This window comes from Nelumbo lutea, chromosome 3, assembly GCF_056320005.1.
Source record: "Nelumbo lutea isolate HS-2025 chromosome 3, American lotus-T2T, whole genome shotgun sequence".
In the NCBI taxonomy this organism is placed as follows: Eukaryota; Viridiplantae; Streptophyta; class Magnoliopsida; order Proteales; family Nelumbonaceae; genus Nelumbo; species Nelumbo lutea.
This window is the reverse complement of record NC_142686.1, coordinates 26,320,735-26,333,663: the sequence shown is the minus strand read 5'-3', so window position 1 is coordinate 26,333,663 and position 12,929 is coordinate 26,320,735. Positions and strand designations below refer to the sequence as shown.

General features: G+C 33.5%; 1 protein-coding gene across 2 annotated transcripts; it reads left to right on the top strand.

The window, feature by feature from the left end:
- The first annotated feature begins 4,976 nt into the window (after positions 1 to 4,976).
- Positions 4,977 to 12,693, top strand: LOC148863779 (uncharacterized). Of its 2 annotated transcripts, none has more exons than XM_088974787.1 (8): positions 4,977 to 5,193; positions 5,496 to 5,680; positions 7,183 to 7,361; positions 9,148 to 9,304; positions 9,524 to 9,582; positions 9,852 to 9,911; positions 11,060 to 11,381; positions 12,032 to 12,693. In XM_088974787.1, the coding sequence occupies exons 1-8, from the start codon at positions 5,070 to 5,072 to the stop codon at positions 12,491 to 12,493; spliced, it is 1,548 nt and encodes a 515-aa protein (XP_088830913.1). In that variant the 5' UTR covers positions 4,977 to 5,069; the 3' UTR covers positions 12,494 to 12,693. The 2 variants fall into 2 exon arrangements, with proteins under 2 accessions (XP_088830913.1, XP_088830912.1); XM_088974786.1 differs by having other exon boundaries at positions 9,840 to 9,911.
- The last annotated feature ends 236 nt before the right edge of the window (positions 12,694 to 12,929 follow it).

Below are 12,929 nucleotides of genomic sequence, written 5' to 3'. Positions count from 1 at the left end.
TGGATGGACTACCCAATCAATTGGGAACCACAACCACCCATTAACTTGCTCCCACTCAATTTATCATATCCATTCATTGATCTCAATCTTAGATGAGTAGCATGTAGCCTGCTTTAAAACAAACGCCCAAACCTTTATAAATGTTATTTTACGAAAATGTACTTCTATGAAAATTTTTGAAAATTTTATTACATTTGTGTAAGTATGGGGATTTATTGATTTTTTTTAAATTGTTATTAAATATATATTTTTATTTGGTAGTTTACTAACAAAATTACACTAATTTATCTTTTATTTTTCAATATAAATTAATTAATAATTTCATTTTATAACATTATAATATTTTCTTCCCTCATTTGTATTTAGTTATTAATTATAATAATAACAATAACTAAAATTTTATACTTTTTGATAATTGCCAAATACAATTCACAATTTTATAGAGATTAGTTAAAGAGTTTTCAATTTCTATAAAATATTGTTCATGAGTTAATTAATAACAATACTTATTAACTTTTTTTTGTAATTTACTAACCGTACTAATAAGAATATTTAACTTTTAGTAATTTACTAATTGTATTTATTAACCTTTGATAATAACACTATTTAATACTCATTGAACATGGGTGGGATTAAATATTAACCGTATTTAACTATTTATTAATTAATATGAATATTTTAAATGAGGGATTGTGGATATAGATTGAGGGGATGCATTTTAGGAATTGATTAGGGAGTGGAGCAACATGATACTTTCCTATTGGTTTGAATAAGATACTTTAGGAGAGAGATTATAGGAATATTTTTAGGTAGTTGGGTGACATGGCTTAATGGGACTGGGGGGAAGGGAATAGGAGAGAAAGTCAAAGAGAATGCATGGTGGGGATAATGGAGCAAGGAGAGGCATGGTGACGGGGACCCATGCGATGTGGGGCTTTGTTAAGCAAAAGTTAAACAATAGAAATACATAAGAGTATATAATTGTTTTATATTTTAACTTTTTAATAAACAATCCGATCAAACTCAACCCGAGTTGGCCAATTTTCTAGTATTTCAGATAAGAATGGCCTTGAGGCGGGTTTGGGGTGGGGCACCCCCTCCCCGTCCCCGCCTCGAAGTCAAGATACTTTGCCCCATACCCGCCTAGTCCGCGGTGGTGGGGCGGGGCATTCATTCCCCATCAGGGATGGGGAATCCCTGAAGTTTCCCTACTCAAAGGCAACTACTTAAAAATTATATATTTTATGGATAATTTATACACAGGATATAGGATTTTGGGGGGTATTTTAGGAATTGAATTATAATACTTTAGGGATAACTCAAAAATAAAATTATGGGATCCTAGGGTTTTAAGAATTTAGGGAAAATTTAGTGATATTTTAAATATCAATATTAAACCTAGAGATGTTTTACTAATTTACCTTTGGGTTTGGGGTAGGTTTGGGGAAATATATATAAAACCCATCCCTATCCCGTCCCCGATTCGGGGAAAAAATATTTTCCCTATCCCTGCCCCGTCCCTATTTAGGGTTGGGGAAAACCCACTCCATTCGGGGCGGGACTCCGGTTTTACGGGGGAAATTGCCATCCCTAATTTCATAGCGACTTTGGTTTAATAAATATATATATTAATATTTTTTATTTTTTATTTTTTTAATACAGAAAAGTAGGAAATTTATCATATTTCTTAGTCTAAAATATTTTACATCATAGATTTAATTTTTGTAATTTATTTTTTAATAATATCATTGTAATTATGAAATTTAAAGTTAATTTTTGAGTTTAAATCTTTTGAATAAACAAACTAAACTGAAAATAGACCCAAATCGATACAACTCGAGTTGATGGGTTTTAACTAATGGTTAATCGGTTTTGAGTGACAAACTACAGACTAACCATATCATTTTGGTTGGAAAAATAGCCTACAACTGAACTAAACCAATCATTGAATATTCCTAATTTCAACCAAATTTATAGTCTAATCTCTAATAAATAACAATAGTTTAATCTCCAATAATTATTGAAAATTTATAGCAAACTTACACAATCATTGAAAATAAGTTTATAATGAAAATATAAGAGATATATAATAAAAATACAATAATTATAAAAATATAATAAATACTAAAAATATACTAAATTAGTCAATAAATAGTGTAATCTTAAATAATAGCTTAATCTCTAATAAGTATTAATCGATAAATTATAAAAAACATATAATTACTAAAAATAAATTTACAACAAAAATACAATAAATACGATAAATTAAATTTCAAAAGTTAAATAATAGTTGTTTAATCTCCAACAATTATTGAAAATATATTTGTAAAAAACAATAAATAATTACTAAAAATAAAATAAATATTAATTATAGTATATATAAATATATAATGAATATACACTATTATTGTAAAATTATTACTAATAAATATAATTTTGTTGATAATTATTTTCTATAATTATTAATTGATATAAGTGAAATTATGTATTTACAATATTATTTAGTAATTGAAATAATATTGTTATTTAAATTCTTAAAATATTAATTATTTATTGAATTTAATAATTCATAAAATTATAATTGTACTATTATTACATAATTCGTTATTAATTTAGTAAACTATTAAATTGTTATTAATATGAACATTATGAATTCTATTATAATTATTTTTCTACTTTTAAGAAATTTTTAAATTTATTACATAATTTTGTTATTTTAACTATTTAAAATTTTGTCATTTTAAATATTTTGTTATTTAAATATTTAAATAATATGTAAAATATTTTAAAATTTTCATTATTGAATTTTATTTATTTTAGTGTTATTTCATACTATTAAATCTTTTCTTATGTTAATTAGCTATTTTTAATGTTTTTATTTAACATTTTTAGTTATTGAAATATTTAAATAATGTTTTATTTTTTAATGTTAAATTTTTATTATTTGAATAACATTTAAATTGAATAATTCATAAAATTATAATTTATATTGTTACTACATTATTTCATGATGAATTTTGTAAAATATTGAATTATTAATACTATGAATATTATTAAATTTATTAATTTTTTTTTGTGTTTTGAATAAACACTTTAAATTTAATATATAATTCCGTTATAAACTAGAGATAATTTAATAGATAAATAGAAGTTAGAGATAATTTAAGAGATTAATAGGAATTAGAGACAATTTAGGAGGAAGTGGGGAAAGTAGTGCCACTTGGCTAAACATTAGAAAAGCAAATCCCTCTTTCTTTATTGTTGTTAAAAATAATTAAGCATATGTGATTTCCTTATTGGTTTAATGGGTAATTATGTGGAATTAAAAAAATAAAAAATTCAAAAAAAAAAACAGAAAATTGGGTAAAGGGGTTTCCTACAAAAAGAATTATACTGACATGGTTAGGACCAGTTTTAATATATATATATATATATATATAGCTTACCTAATTGTAATACAGAAGATCAGATCTGATCACAACTAACTTGATGGCAACTTTGTGAATCTGGATCTTGGACCTCTTATGAGGCATGTCATGTGAAATGAGTGTGGGATGTCTTTTCATGGTGGGGAAGCTTACGAACGGGTCGGTTTTGGCCCTGACCCAATTTGAGATTAGTGGTCGTTTGGGCTTTGGCCCAAGAGCCCCCACACAGCTAATAAAGGTGCTTGCCTCTCTGGTGCTCCCCTATTGCCCTACAGACTACAGAGTTGACAAACTAGCTCGACCCTCTCCGGACCGGACTGGGCCGGTCCCAGGCCCTTCTGGCCCCATTTTTTATTTCATCCAGGCCCCTCTCCGTAATTGTCATCTGAAACGACTATCTGTGCATGGTAGTTATTACTTATTAGTGAACTAGTCCAGTCCAATCACAGTTTTAAAAGTTGACCCTAAAAATGAAACTGCTTTGATCATCGATTCCTAAGTTAAAATGGTCTGGACCTCAATCAAATAGTTTTTGGATCCAAAACTGGACCTGGAGTCATGACTGGTTCTTGGTCAAATGGTTCATTGTCTTGTCCAATCCGATTTTCAAAACTATATTTCCAATCCAATTATTAATTGCACCAAAATTGGGTAGTGGGTAGAATTGATCCATTGACAGTCCTACAAAGCATGGATGTATTTTTATAATTGTACTACAATATCTCACCAATATGTTTTTTTACTAAAATGCCCACCCCTAGCTGCATAATAAATCACCTACTCAACTTAATGTCTTGTTCATTTATGATATTTAGCGGAGAGTAAGTCAATTAATTGGTAAATTGACCTCAATACCTACATTCATTTTTCCTATTTTGGATTTCACGGTAATTTAAGAGATTTGATACCCGAATAACTCTCATGCAAGGTGGGTGAACAATTTACCCGCCCTATTGATGAAATCAATAAAGAAGCGGATTTGTTTTTCTTCCTCCGTTTCCTCAATTAGCGCATCTCACATGAATTTCACAGCTCCATCCTATCGTGTATGGGAAACATCTCCCGGTCTCCCGACTCTCCCCTATCGAAGATGTTTAGGTTGGTGTAAGGAGCAGATCCGGACTCGTCTATGAGCCCTCTCTCTCTCTCTTTCTTTCCCTCAATCGCTACCCAACGAACTGAGATTCTGATTCTGAGATTGCTGGGCTTACCCGGGTAAAAATGAACGGGCCTAAGACCAATGTTCGGTCCACGTGCACGTGGAACTGTGGATCTCGAAAGGGTCGTCGGATCCGAATCTGATCGGGGGCTAAGATAACATGGCATCTGACTCTGTCTCCTTTTCGTTGACTGTATTTTGTCTATACAGAAATAAAACTCGACTGCCTAAAATAACCCTGATTATAAATTTAATCCCAACCCTTCACACGTATCCAGAAATCGTACTTTAACTTCATCAATGAAGAGGACTCAATCGTCAACTTTTCTAACAGGCAAGGTGATTTTCGTAAAAATGAGAGAAAAATAAAGTAGAGTAATCGAGAGAAACTGTGAAAGCAGAAAGGACAAATGGTCTGTTGGGTCATGGACTCTCTGGAATGATCCGGTTGCTCTGCTCTGAGACCTACAGAGCACCCACGGATGAAGCTCTTCATTGCTCAGATCACTCTGTTCCTTCTCGTTTTCACTTCTCTCACTGCGATCTCTGCTGATTCTCCGAACTTCCAGGAACGGAGAAGCAGAGCCTTTAAGAAGCTTATCTTGGGTTCGTCTTCGGCATCCTTTCCGTTCACATTACGTGTCTGAAAATGAAAGAACAATTTTCTTTCTGTTTTAGTTTTGTGGTCAATGCGTTTGTTTCGGATGAATACATGATCTTTTATGTTGTTTCGGTGCTAATTTGCTTTTAGATACTCTCTAGATAGTCGCAGATTTATAATACTTCTCCATTTTGACTGGAATGGCGAAGTTTTGACGAGAATAGTCTAGCTTCTGCGTTTACGTTTCTAGTAGCTGCATTGCGTGTTTTCTTTTCTTTTTATTTATATTTTATTTTTCTTACTGTAGGAGAGGGGAGTTTAGGGCCATGGAAAACTGGGCCCATGCAGTTCGCGCAAGCGCCAGGACCTGCATACATTGCACCACCTGAAGCACTTGTTTTGTCAGAGAGAAGGACGAGGAGGCCTGATTTACTTCGTGGTTTCAGGCGTTATCGAGGTGGTTGGGATATAACTAACAAGCATTACTGGGCGGTAAGTCATGGGAGTCCATTTCGTTATTTATTTATTTCCTTTTTCCTTTGTGGGTTTATTTAGTTGATCTGTTTAAATGTGATTGCAATAAGGAAGATTTTCTAGGTCGGAGCTCAATTCCAACATTTACGTGTTTGTGCTTCATTCTATCAACCATTGTTGTATTGGATCCATTTGGAATTTAATTGAGCTATTTCTCAGTAAGGATGAATGATCTGTTACAAGTTGAATGATCTAGAAGAGCTAGGGGCAGACCAAAAAGGTCATGGGCTGAAGTACTTATAAATTATTATTATTTTTTTGATGAATGAGTACTTAAAAATTATTTTAAAGACTCTTAATTTAACAATGGATATGGTATAGTAGAACCAAGTGGTGGAACAAGATTCATGTAGCCGACCACATATAGCTGGGACAATGCTGATGATGATGACATGCTGATAAAGAAAATGCTGATGATTATGACATTTCATCTTGCTGGAAACATTGAATATCATCTGTCTGACTGTCTTTACTTTGAAAGGCCAAGGTCTTTCTTTTTAATTGTATTTTTCTAGGAAGAAATGCACATTGTACACAAGAATAAAAACTGGTAAATTCTGGGAACAGAGCTGTAGCTAGGGTTTCCATCATGGTTATTCCTAGTTTCCTGCATATCTTGGGGATGGTGCTGTGTCTATTGTTTTAGCAATCAATTGACAACCATAAAATCTAATCAGAAAATTTGGGTGTTCAGTTCAGATGCTATATGCACAGTCTTCATTCAAAAGGGGAAAAAGAAATTATTTACCATAACATTCATAAATAATCAGATATTCCATCTTTATCATATAATTCCCCAGCCATAAGGATCTTTTACCTATCCCAGATATTGGAAAATTCATGACTACCTCGTATAATGTACCAGATAAGTCTGAACTTTGAAAAGCAGGAGAATAAAGTTGGGACAAATTATTTGTTAATGATCTGAAATAGCATTTACTCCTATCTGCTAGTCAGTTTAAGGAAATAACTGTATATAAGTATAAGATAGGAAGCAAGTTTGAAGGCTTAAGTGTAAAAAAACCATACAATGGTCGTCTTCTTTGTGGATTCAATTAAGGATTATCCATTGTGGAATCTACTTCAAAAGCCTGACAACAAGGTTAGGTTTGATTTTGAAGAAAAAGAGAAAAGAAAGAAAAAGAAAAAGAAAAAGAAAAAGAAACTCCTCCATTAAGTGGTAATTCAATGTCAGATGAAGATAGCATTAATTTGGGTTAAAGATAGGAATACCTGTAAGAATACCCCTTGCATGATAGAGTAGTAAATTGTCCAGCAATTCTAGGCCCTCCCTGATTTTGGATCTCACATATGTGTATGCATTAACCTTTCAACTCACATCGCCTGTTAGAAACTTAACTCATGCATGGTTTTGTATATGTTGCTCTCTCTCTTTTTGTGATTTTGTTATAAAACGGTGGTTCAAACATTTTTCAATATTTTGACTACTATATCTGCAGTCTGTAGGATTCACAGGTGCTGCTGGATTTCTTCTTTCTTCTGTATGGTTTGTTTCTTTTGGTTTTGCTCTAATTGTACATTGTTGCTGTAAATGGGGAATAAGCGTCAAGAACAAAGGAGCTGGTCATTCACATAGAATTAGCCTTTTCCTTCTACTTGTCTTTACATGTGCTGCAGCGTAATAATCTGAGCTTAAAATACCTTACACCTTTTGGTGTAGCTTTATTGTTTAAAGATCCATTGTTTACATGCAAATTTTTATGCTGAATATTCAATGTTGTTTTTATTGTATATTGTTTGCTTCTCCTGATTTTGTTAACTATTGCATCTTCCCCATTCTACCAGTAACTGCACTGCAAAAGCTAAAGCATTCTGAAATTTAAAGGTTTAAATGTATGCAGTTGCTGGATATCTGGATAAGTTACCTAGATCTCTTTGCTAAACATCCTATCTTAGTTTCGGTGATCTGGAAGGACCAAGCCTTATAGTTGATCTAATAGGGAATGACATGAAAAATTTCAAGAAAGGAGGTTTTATTTTGCTAATTTGCAGGTCGCTGTATTTGTTTGCGAAGCCTGTGAATGAGAGTATGTGGCGAACACATGGATCCTTTTGGATTCACTACCTCAGCTGCCACATGATAAATTCTTTGGTAATCTAGATCTGTTTTGTTGGGAGATCCTCACAAGCAGCAGCTAATTCAGGAAGCTGTAAAGGGCTTGAGCAAGCTGGAATTAGAACACAAAGCCTTTAGCTTGTTAATTTGATATTTGGCTTTGGTTTACCCAGCAAATAGGTTGGACAGAACTTAAAGAGTTAAAATAATCAATAAAACAAGTGAAAACAGAACTAGTGAGTCTGTAAAATTGGTTTGGCATAACCAAATATTCCCTACAGGATAGTTAAGTGAAACAAAAGGCTGGTTAGAGGTCTAGAAAGGTCATAAGGGTTTGGAACATTAAGGTTGTGTTTGAAAATGATGCAAATAGAGTGTAAATGCAAATAAACAGAGTGCATTTCGGTCCATACAAATGCAAAGTTGGGTTAGTTTTTCATTGACAAATTTACTTTCTTACCAAACAACTTTTAGTTGTAATGGATGCAAATACCAATCCCGATAAAGTAATATGCATTTTTTAACAAAAGCCCACTTTGAATGCAAATTTACTTCTTTTTTTATGCAAAACTACATCTCATTTTTTATGTAAACATGCCTTGGAAATTGTGTTTTCTGTCATTATCAATTCATAAATGCATTCTTGCCAAACACTAGCAAAATTGAACCAGAGACACTTACACTCTATTTGCACTGTTTACAAACGCGACCTAAAGACTTAGTGTTCAATTTTTAAGAGGAGAGTAAAAGCCTAGGAATAGAAATAAAAAAAAAAAAGGAGGAAAATAGTGGGGGCACTGAATTGATATAAAAAATGAAACAAAAAACACTGAAGGAATAAGTCTATGATGGAAAGAAAATTTAGGCCAAAACTAATAATAGACGGATAAGTTTGAGACAAGTGACAGATTCAACCAAATGCACTTTTCTGCTTTATTTAGTATTCAGTTTTTCCTTTTTTGGTTTGGGAGGTTCAACTGTAATGGATGGTTGGTTGCTGAGCAAATAACTCTCTTTTAAGATCTTATTGATAGTTTCACTTATCAGATTCCTTTGTCATGAGTCAAAAGATTATTGAATCTGGTATTACATATCACTTGGAAACATTTGAGACTTTAAGTACTCTGCAGTTATTTCAAAACATAACTCAAAGTATTTTTCTTTCTCCTGTCTGGCATCAGTTAAGTGTGGGTTAACCTTTACCCATTTCTGTTGTCAAAAATAAATTTGACTTGAATGTTGTGTTAGAAGAGAGGAATATAAAAATTTATTCAGATTTATCAAAAAAAATGTAAAATTTATTCAGAAATTGACTTGAATGTTGTGTTTTTTTTTTCCTGCCACCCAGGGTTGGTTGCATTCTTCTCTCTATGGGGCAGCATGAATTTCGTGGTGAAGCATTGGATCTTTTGAATTATGTTCTGAATCAATCAGATTACACTGTTCAGACACTTAGAAATGTGACAGGATTTCTATCACTTGCCAAGACCATAAATGTTGACCAGGTTATACTTCCTTCAAATGTCAAGGATAAAATTGACAAGTTGAACTTGGATTTAAATAGAGCAGCAAATACACTGACAGAGAAAGCAAATGAAAATTCTAGCAAGATAAGAAGAGTCTTTAATGCTGTGTAGGAGTTCTTAACTCTGTCAGTTATCTAGTTTCACACCTGAGTTGTTACTGTAATGCTTATGGGCTACCTTTTTTATGTTTTGTTGCAGGTGATCAGCATTGATCACTGTAGCTGTAGTGATGCTTCTCCTTGCTGTTCTTGGTCTCTGTATGTATTTTTCACATTAAACTGGAGAATATTTAGTCCTTTACAACTTTAGTATCTCATGTCATCATTTTGTTTTCACTCTCCTTTTTTTATTATTTCTAATTTATGATATATTTATCTGTAATGCTCTCTATCCTTGGGCGTCAACATGCAATTTGGATGTAAGTTTGTTTGTTCTGTTGTGATTTCCACTATAATCCTTAGAATAGTTGGTTATTTGAAGGATTTTGTTGACTCTTTTGTCATATCATTTGCAGATTCATCTTGAGTGGCTGGTTGCTTGTGACAATTACATTCATACTTTGTGGAGTCTTAATAATATTCGACCAGTAAGTTTCTGAGACGGTTATATGAATTTAAATATTTAATCATACTTCCTTTGTAGTGTATGTGTATGTTGTAGAAATTTTTCTTTCCTTTAGTTTCTCTTATAGTTGCTGAAAAATGTACCTTATACATAAGTACTAGTTGATGGATTATCAATTAATTACATTCTTATATGAGAAGTGGTAGTTTTCTATTATATTTGGAAGCATTTCTATCTATCCTTTCCGGAATTGACTATAGTTTAGAGTCTCCTGCACGACTGACAAATTAAAGGGAGATAAAGTCCTGCAATTTCCAAATTTATTATTGCTATCGTTTTTCTTGTCAACGAGTGAAATAAGCATTATGCCTTACCTGTAAAAAAATAAGCATTATGTCTTTTTTTGTTTTAATTTTGAGATGTATCTGCTTACAATCTTGGGCTGACAACCATGAAAATGTGGGTTTGAGTCTGATAGTGGCCATTTTGTGCAAGAAAGGTTAGGTCCATATCCAGTCTAATCCTCCCAGTCTTGGATAGCTGTGACCAATATTGGGTAATGCCCCTTTGTGGCCACTCAATCTATTAATATGATCATCCCTATTCTTCCAATAGTCATGGTTCTGAGCACTTGTGGGTTGTCACTTTGTTTAAATATGTCATGATTGGTATCCTCATAGCTCCTTTTGAGCAGATCCTTTTTTATTGTTAAAGATCTCTTGAATTCCTGCATCTTTGTATTCCATATAACTTGTAAGCTTTGTATTCTGTATATTCTTTTGTTAAAGATGTCGGGTTGTCTGTACTCTGTAAACCTTTTCCATACATTGCATGCCTGATACTTTTGCTTGTAACCTTGATGCTGCCTTTTGTGGTATCAAGATTCACACTTGTGTGAATGCTATTGATGCTTATGTACTTAAATTTCTTATTGGATGAAATGCGGCATTTACTTCTTCATATTGCTCTTAATTATTTTCCTTTTATAGCCATCATGTCACTATTTTAGCTTAACAAGAGATAAAGATTTGTATTACTTCCTTATTTTGCTTATAAAAAAATTACTTTCTTATTTATCTGTTCAATTAACTCTTTTAAACCAGCAAGAAAATGTATAATGGAGCTGAGTTTGACCTATGTAGTTTTTGGTCCTTTTCTGGTGTGCCTCAGTGTGCTTTTGGATACTTGTGTGGCCATGGAAGAATGGGCAGAGAATCCCCGTGCAGAGACAGCACTGAGCAATATTCTCCCATGCGTTGATCAGGGAACCACCAACAAGACCCTCATCCAGAGCAAAGAAGTTATCCACGAGCTTGTAAATGTTGTCAATACTGCAATTTACACCTTTGCCAACTCAAATCCTCCTCAAGATACTTCAAGTTACTATAATCAATCTGGTCCTCTGATGCCACCTCTCTGTTCCCCATTTGATTCCAAGTTCCATGGTCGACCATGTGAACCCCAGGAGGTTTCCTTTGCCAATGCATCTGATGTAAGTTTACAGCATCACTGGGAATCTTGAGACCTACAACTATGTTTTAGATTTCTCTTATGATGTTCTAAGTCCTCACCACTATTGTAATTAACAATTTGAGACCTCAAATATGATGTTCTTGGATCACATAGTTGCTGGAGTTTTCCTCTGACTGACCAAAGAGCCTATCAACAAAGACTCTGGGTTGGGAGTTCCATGATGTTGGTGCTATGAGACCATTTTATATGATCTGACAAATAATGTTTCTATCTTTTGGCTGGGAAAAGATAATTATGTATGCTTAATGTTCTTATTTTGGAAGGGAACTGATTTTTGAGTACATCCCATTTTTGATAAATGGGGCATAACCCTAATGAAAAGACAAAAGAACCATTAATTGCAATGATAAAATTCAAAACACAAGTTTTTTTTTAATATTTTCAAGCACATACCCATTGTCTCATGATTAGGGTTTGCCCCCGCTATCAAAATAGGATGTACTCAGATCACCACCCTTCTGGAATCTGTCAAAAACAAAGAAGAATTTATTTTAGATGTTTTCTTTTAAGTGTATATGCAAGCCCGTCCTTTTTATGAATTCTTTATATTTTGAAAGCTTATGAATGAGAAGCTTGATTGATTCCTCCCCACCTTGTGAAAATACTCAGGTATGGTGGAACTACGTTTGCACAATGTCAGCATCTGGTTTATGCACTGGCGTTGGGAGGGCGACCCCTAACCTGTACACACAGTTGGTAGCAGCAGTGAATGTGAGTTATGTCCTTGACCACTATGCTCCACCCTTGCTCAGCTTCCAGGATTGCAATTTTGTTCGGGTGACATTCAGGAACATCACTTTGGACCACTGCCCTCCACTGGAGCGTAACCTCCAGATGGTGAATGCAGGGTTGGGGCTTATTGCAGTTGGAATCATGCTCTGCCTTGTCCTCTGGATACTCTATGCAAACCGCCCCCAAAGGGAGGAAGTGTTTGTGAAGTTTCCCTTTTCAAGAAAGACTAGCAGTAGCAGTAGCAGCAGAAGCAACAACAATAACAACAGCAGCAACAACAATACTAATAAAACCAATAGTAATAGTAGTGGTGATGGCCTATCTTCAGGTGAAGTATAAATTACATGCTACAGTAGATATATAAAGAGGTATAAGATTAGCTTTTCTCAGTCTCTGGCTCCAGCTTTACCCCCTTTACCATATGAAACCAAGGTGGGGCAAAGCACCATTTTTGCGTTTGGGGTTGATTACCTGTGTATGACATGTTAAAGCTTCTCTCTCTTCATAGTAAAAGCAAATCAAAATCATTTTTCTTTCCATCTTTTCAGCTCTTCAGCAAGTCCAATTTAAGTGAAAAATAAATAGCCTATTTCATTTTCTTGACCATCTAATCCATTGACTATATCTAGCAGCAAAGCCATGCACAAAGGTCAAGTTCTGTCATGACCTTGGGGTTCATCTCATCATCCATTTTAGAAAACATTTAACAATTCCATGCTTCTGTGTTGACACCCATGACAATTTTCGTGTCAACACGATCCAAATAAAACTGATC

Excerpts from the sequence above, each read along its gene's own strand:
- LOC148863779 (XM_088974786.1), top strand. The coding sequence starts at position 5,070 with ATGAAGCTCTTCATTGCTCAGATCACTCTGTTCCTTCTCGTTTTCACT. Across the intron at positions 5,681-7,182 it reads CTAACAAGCATTACTGGGCG|TCTGTAGGATTCACAGGTGC; the intron begins GTAAGTCATGGG and ends CTATATCTGCAG. Across the intron at positions 11,382-12,031 it reads CCTTTGCCAATGCATCTGAT|GTATGGTGGAACTACGTTTG; the intron begins GTAAGTTTACAG and ends GAAAATACTCAG.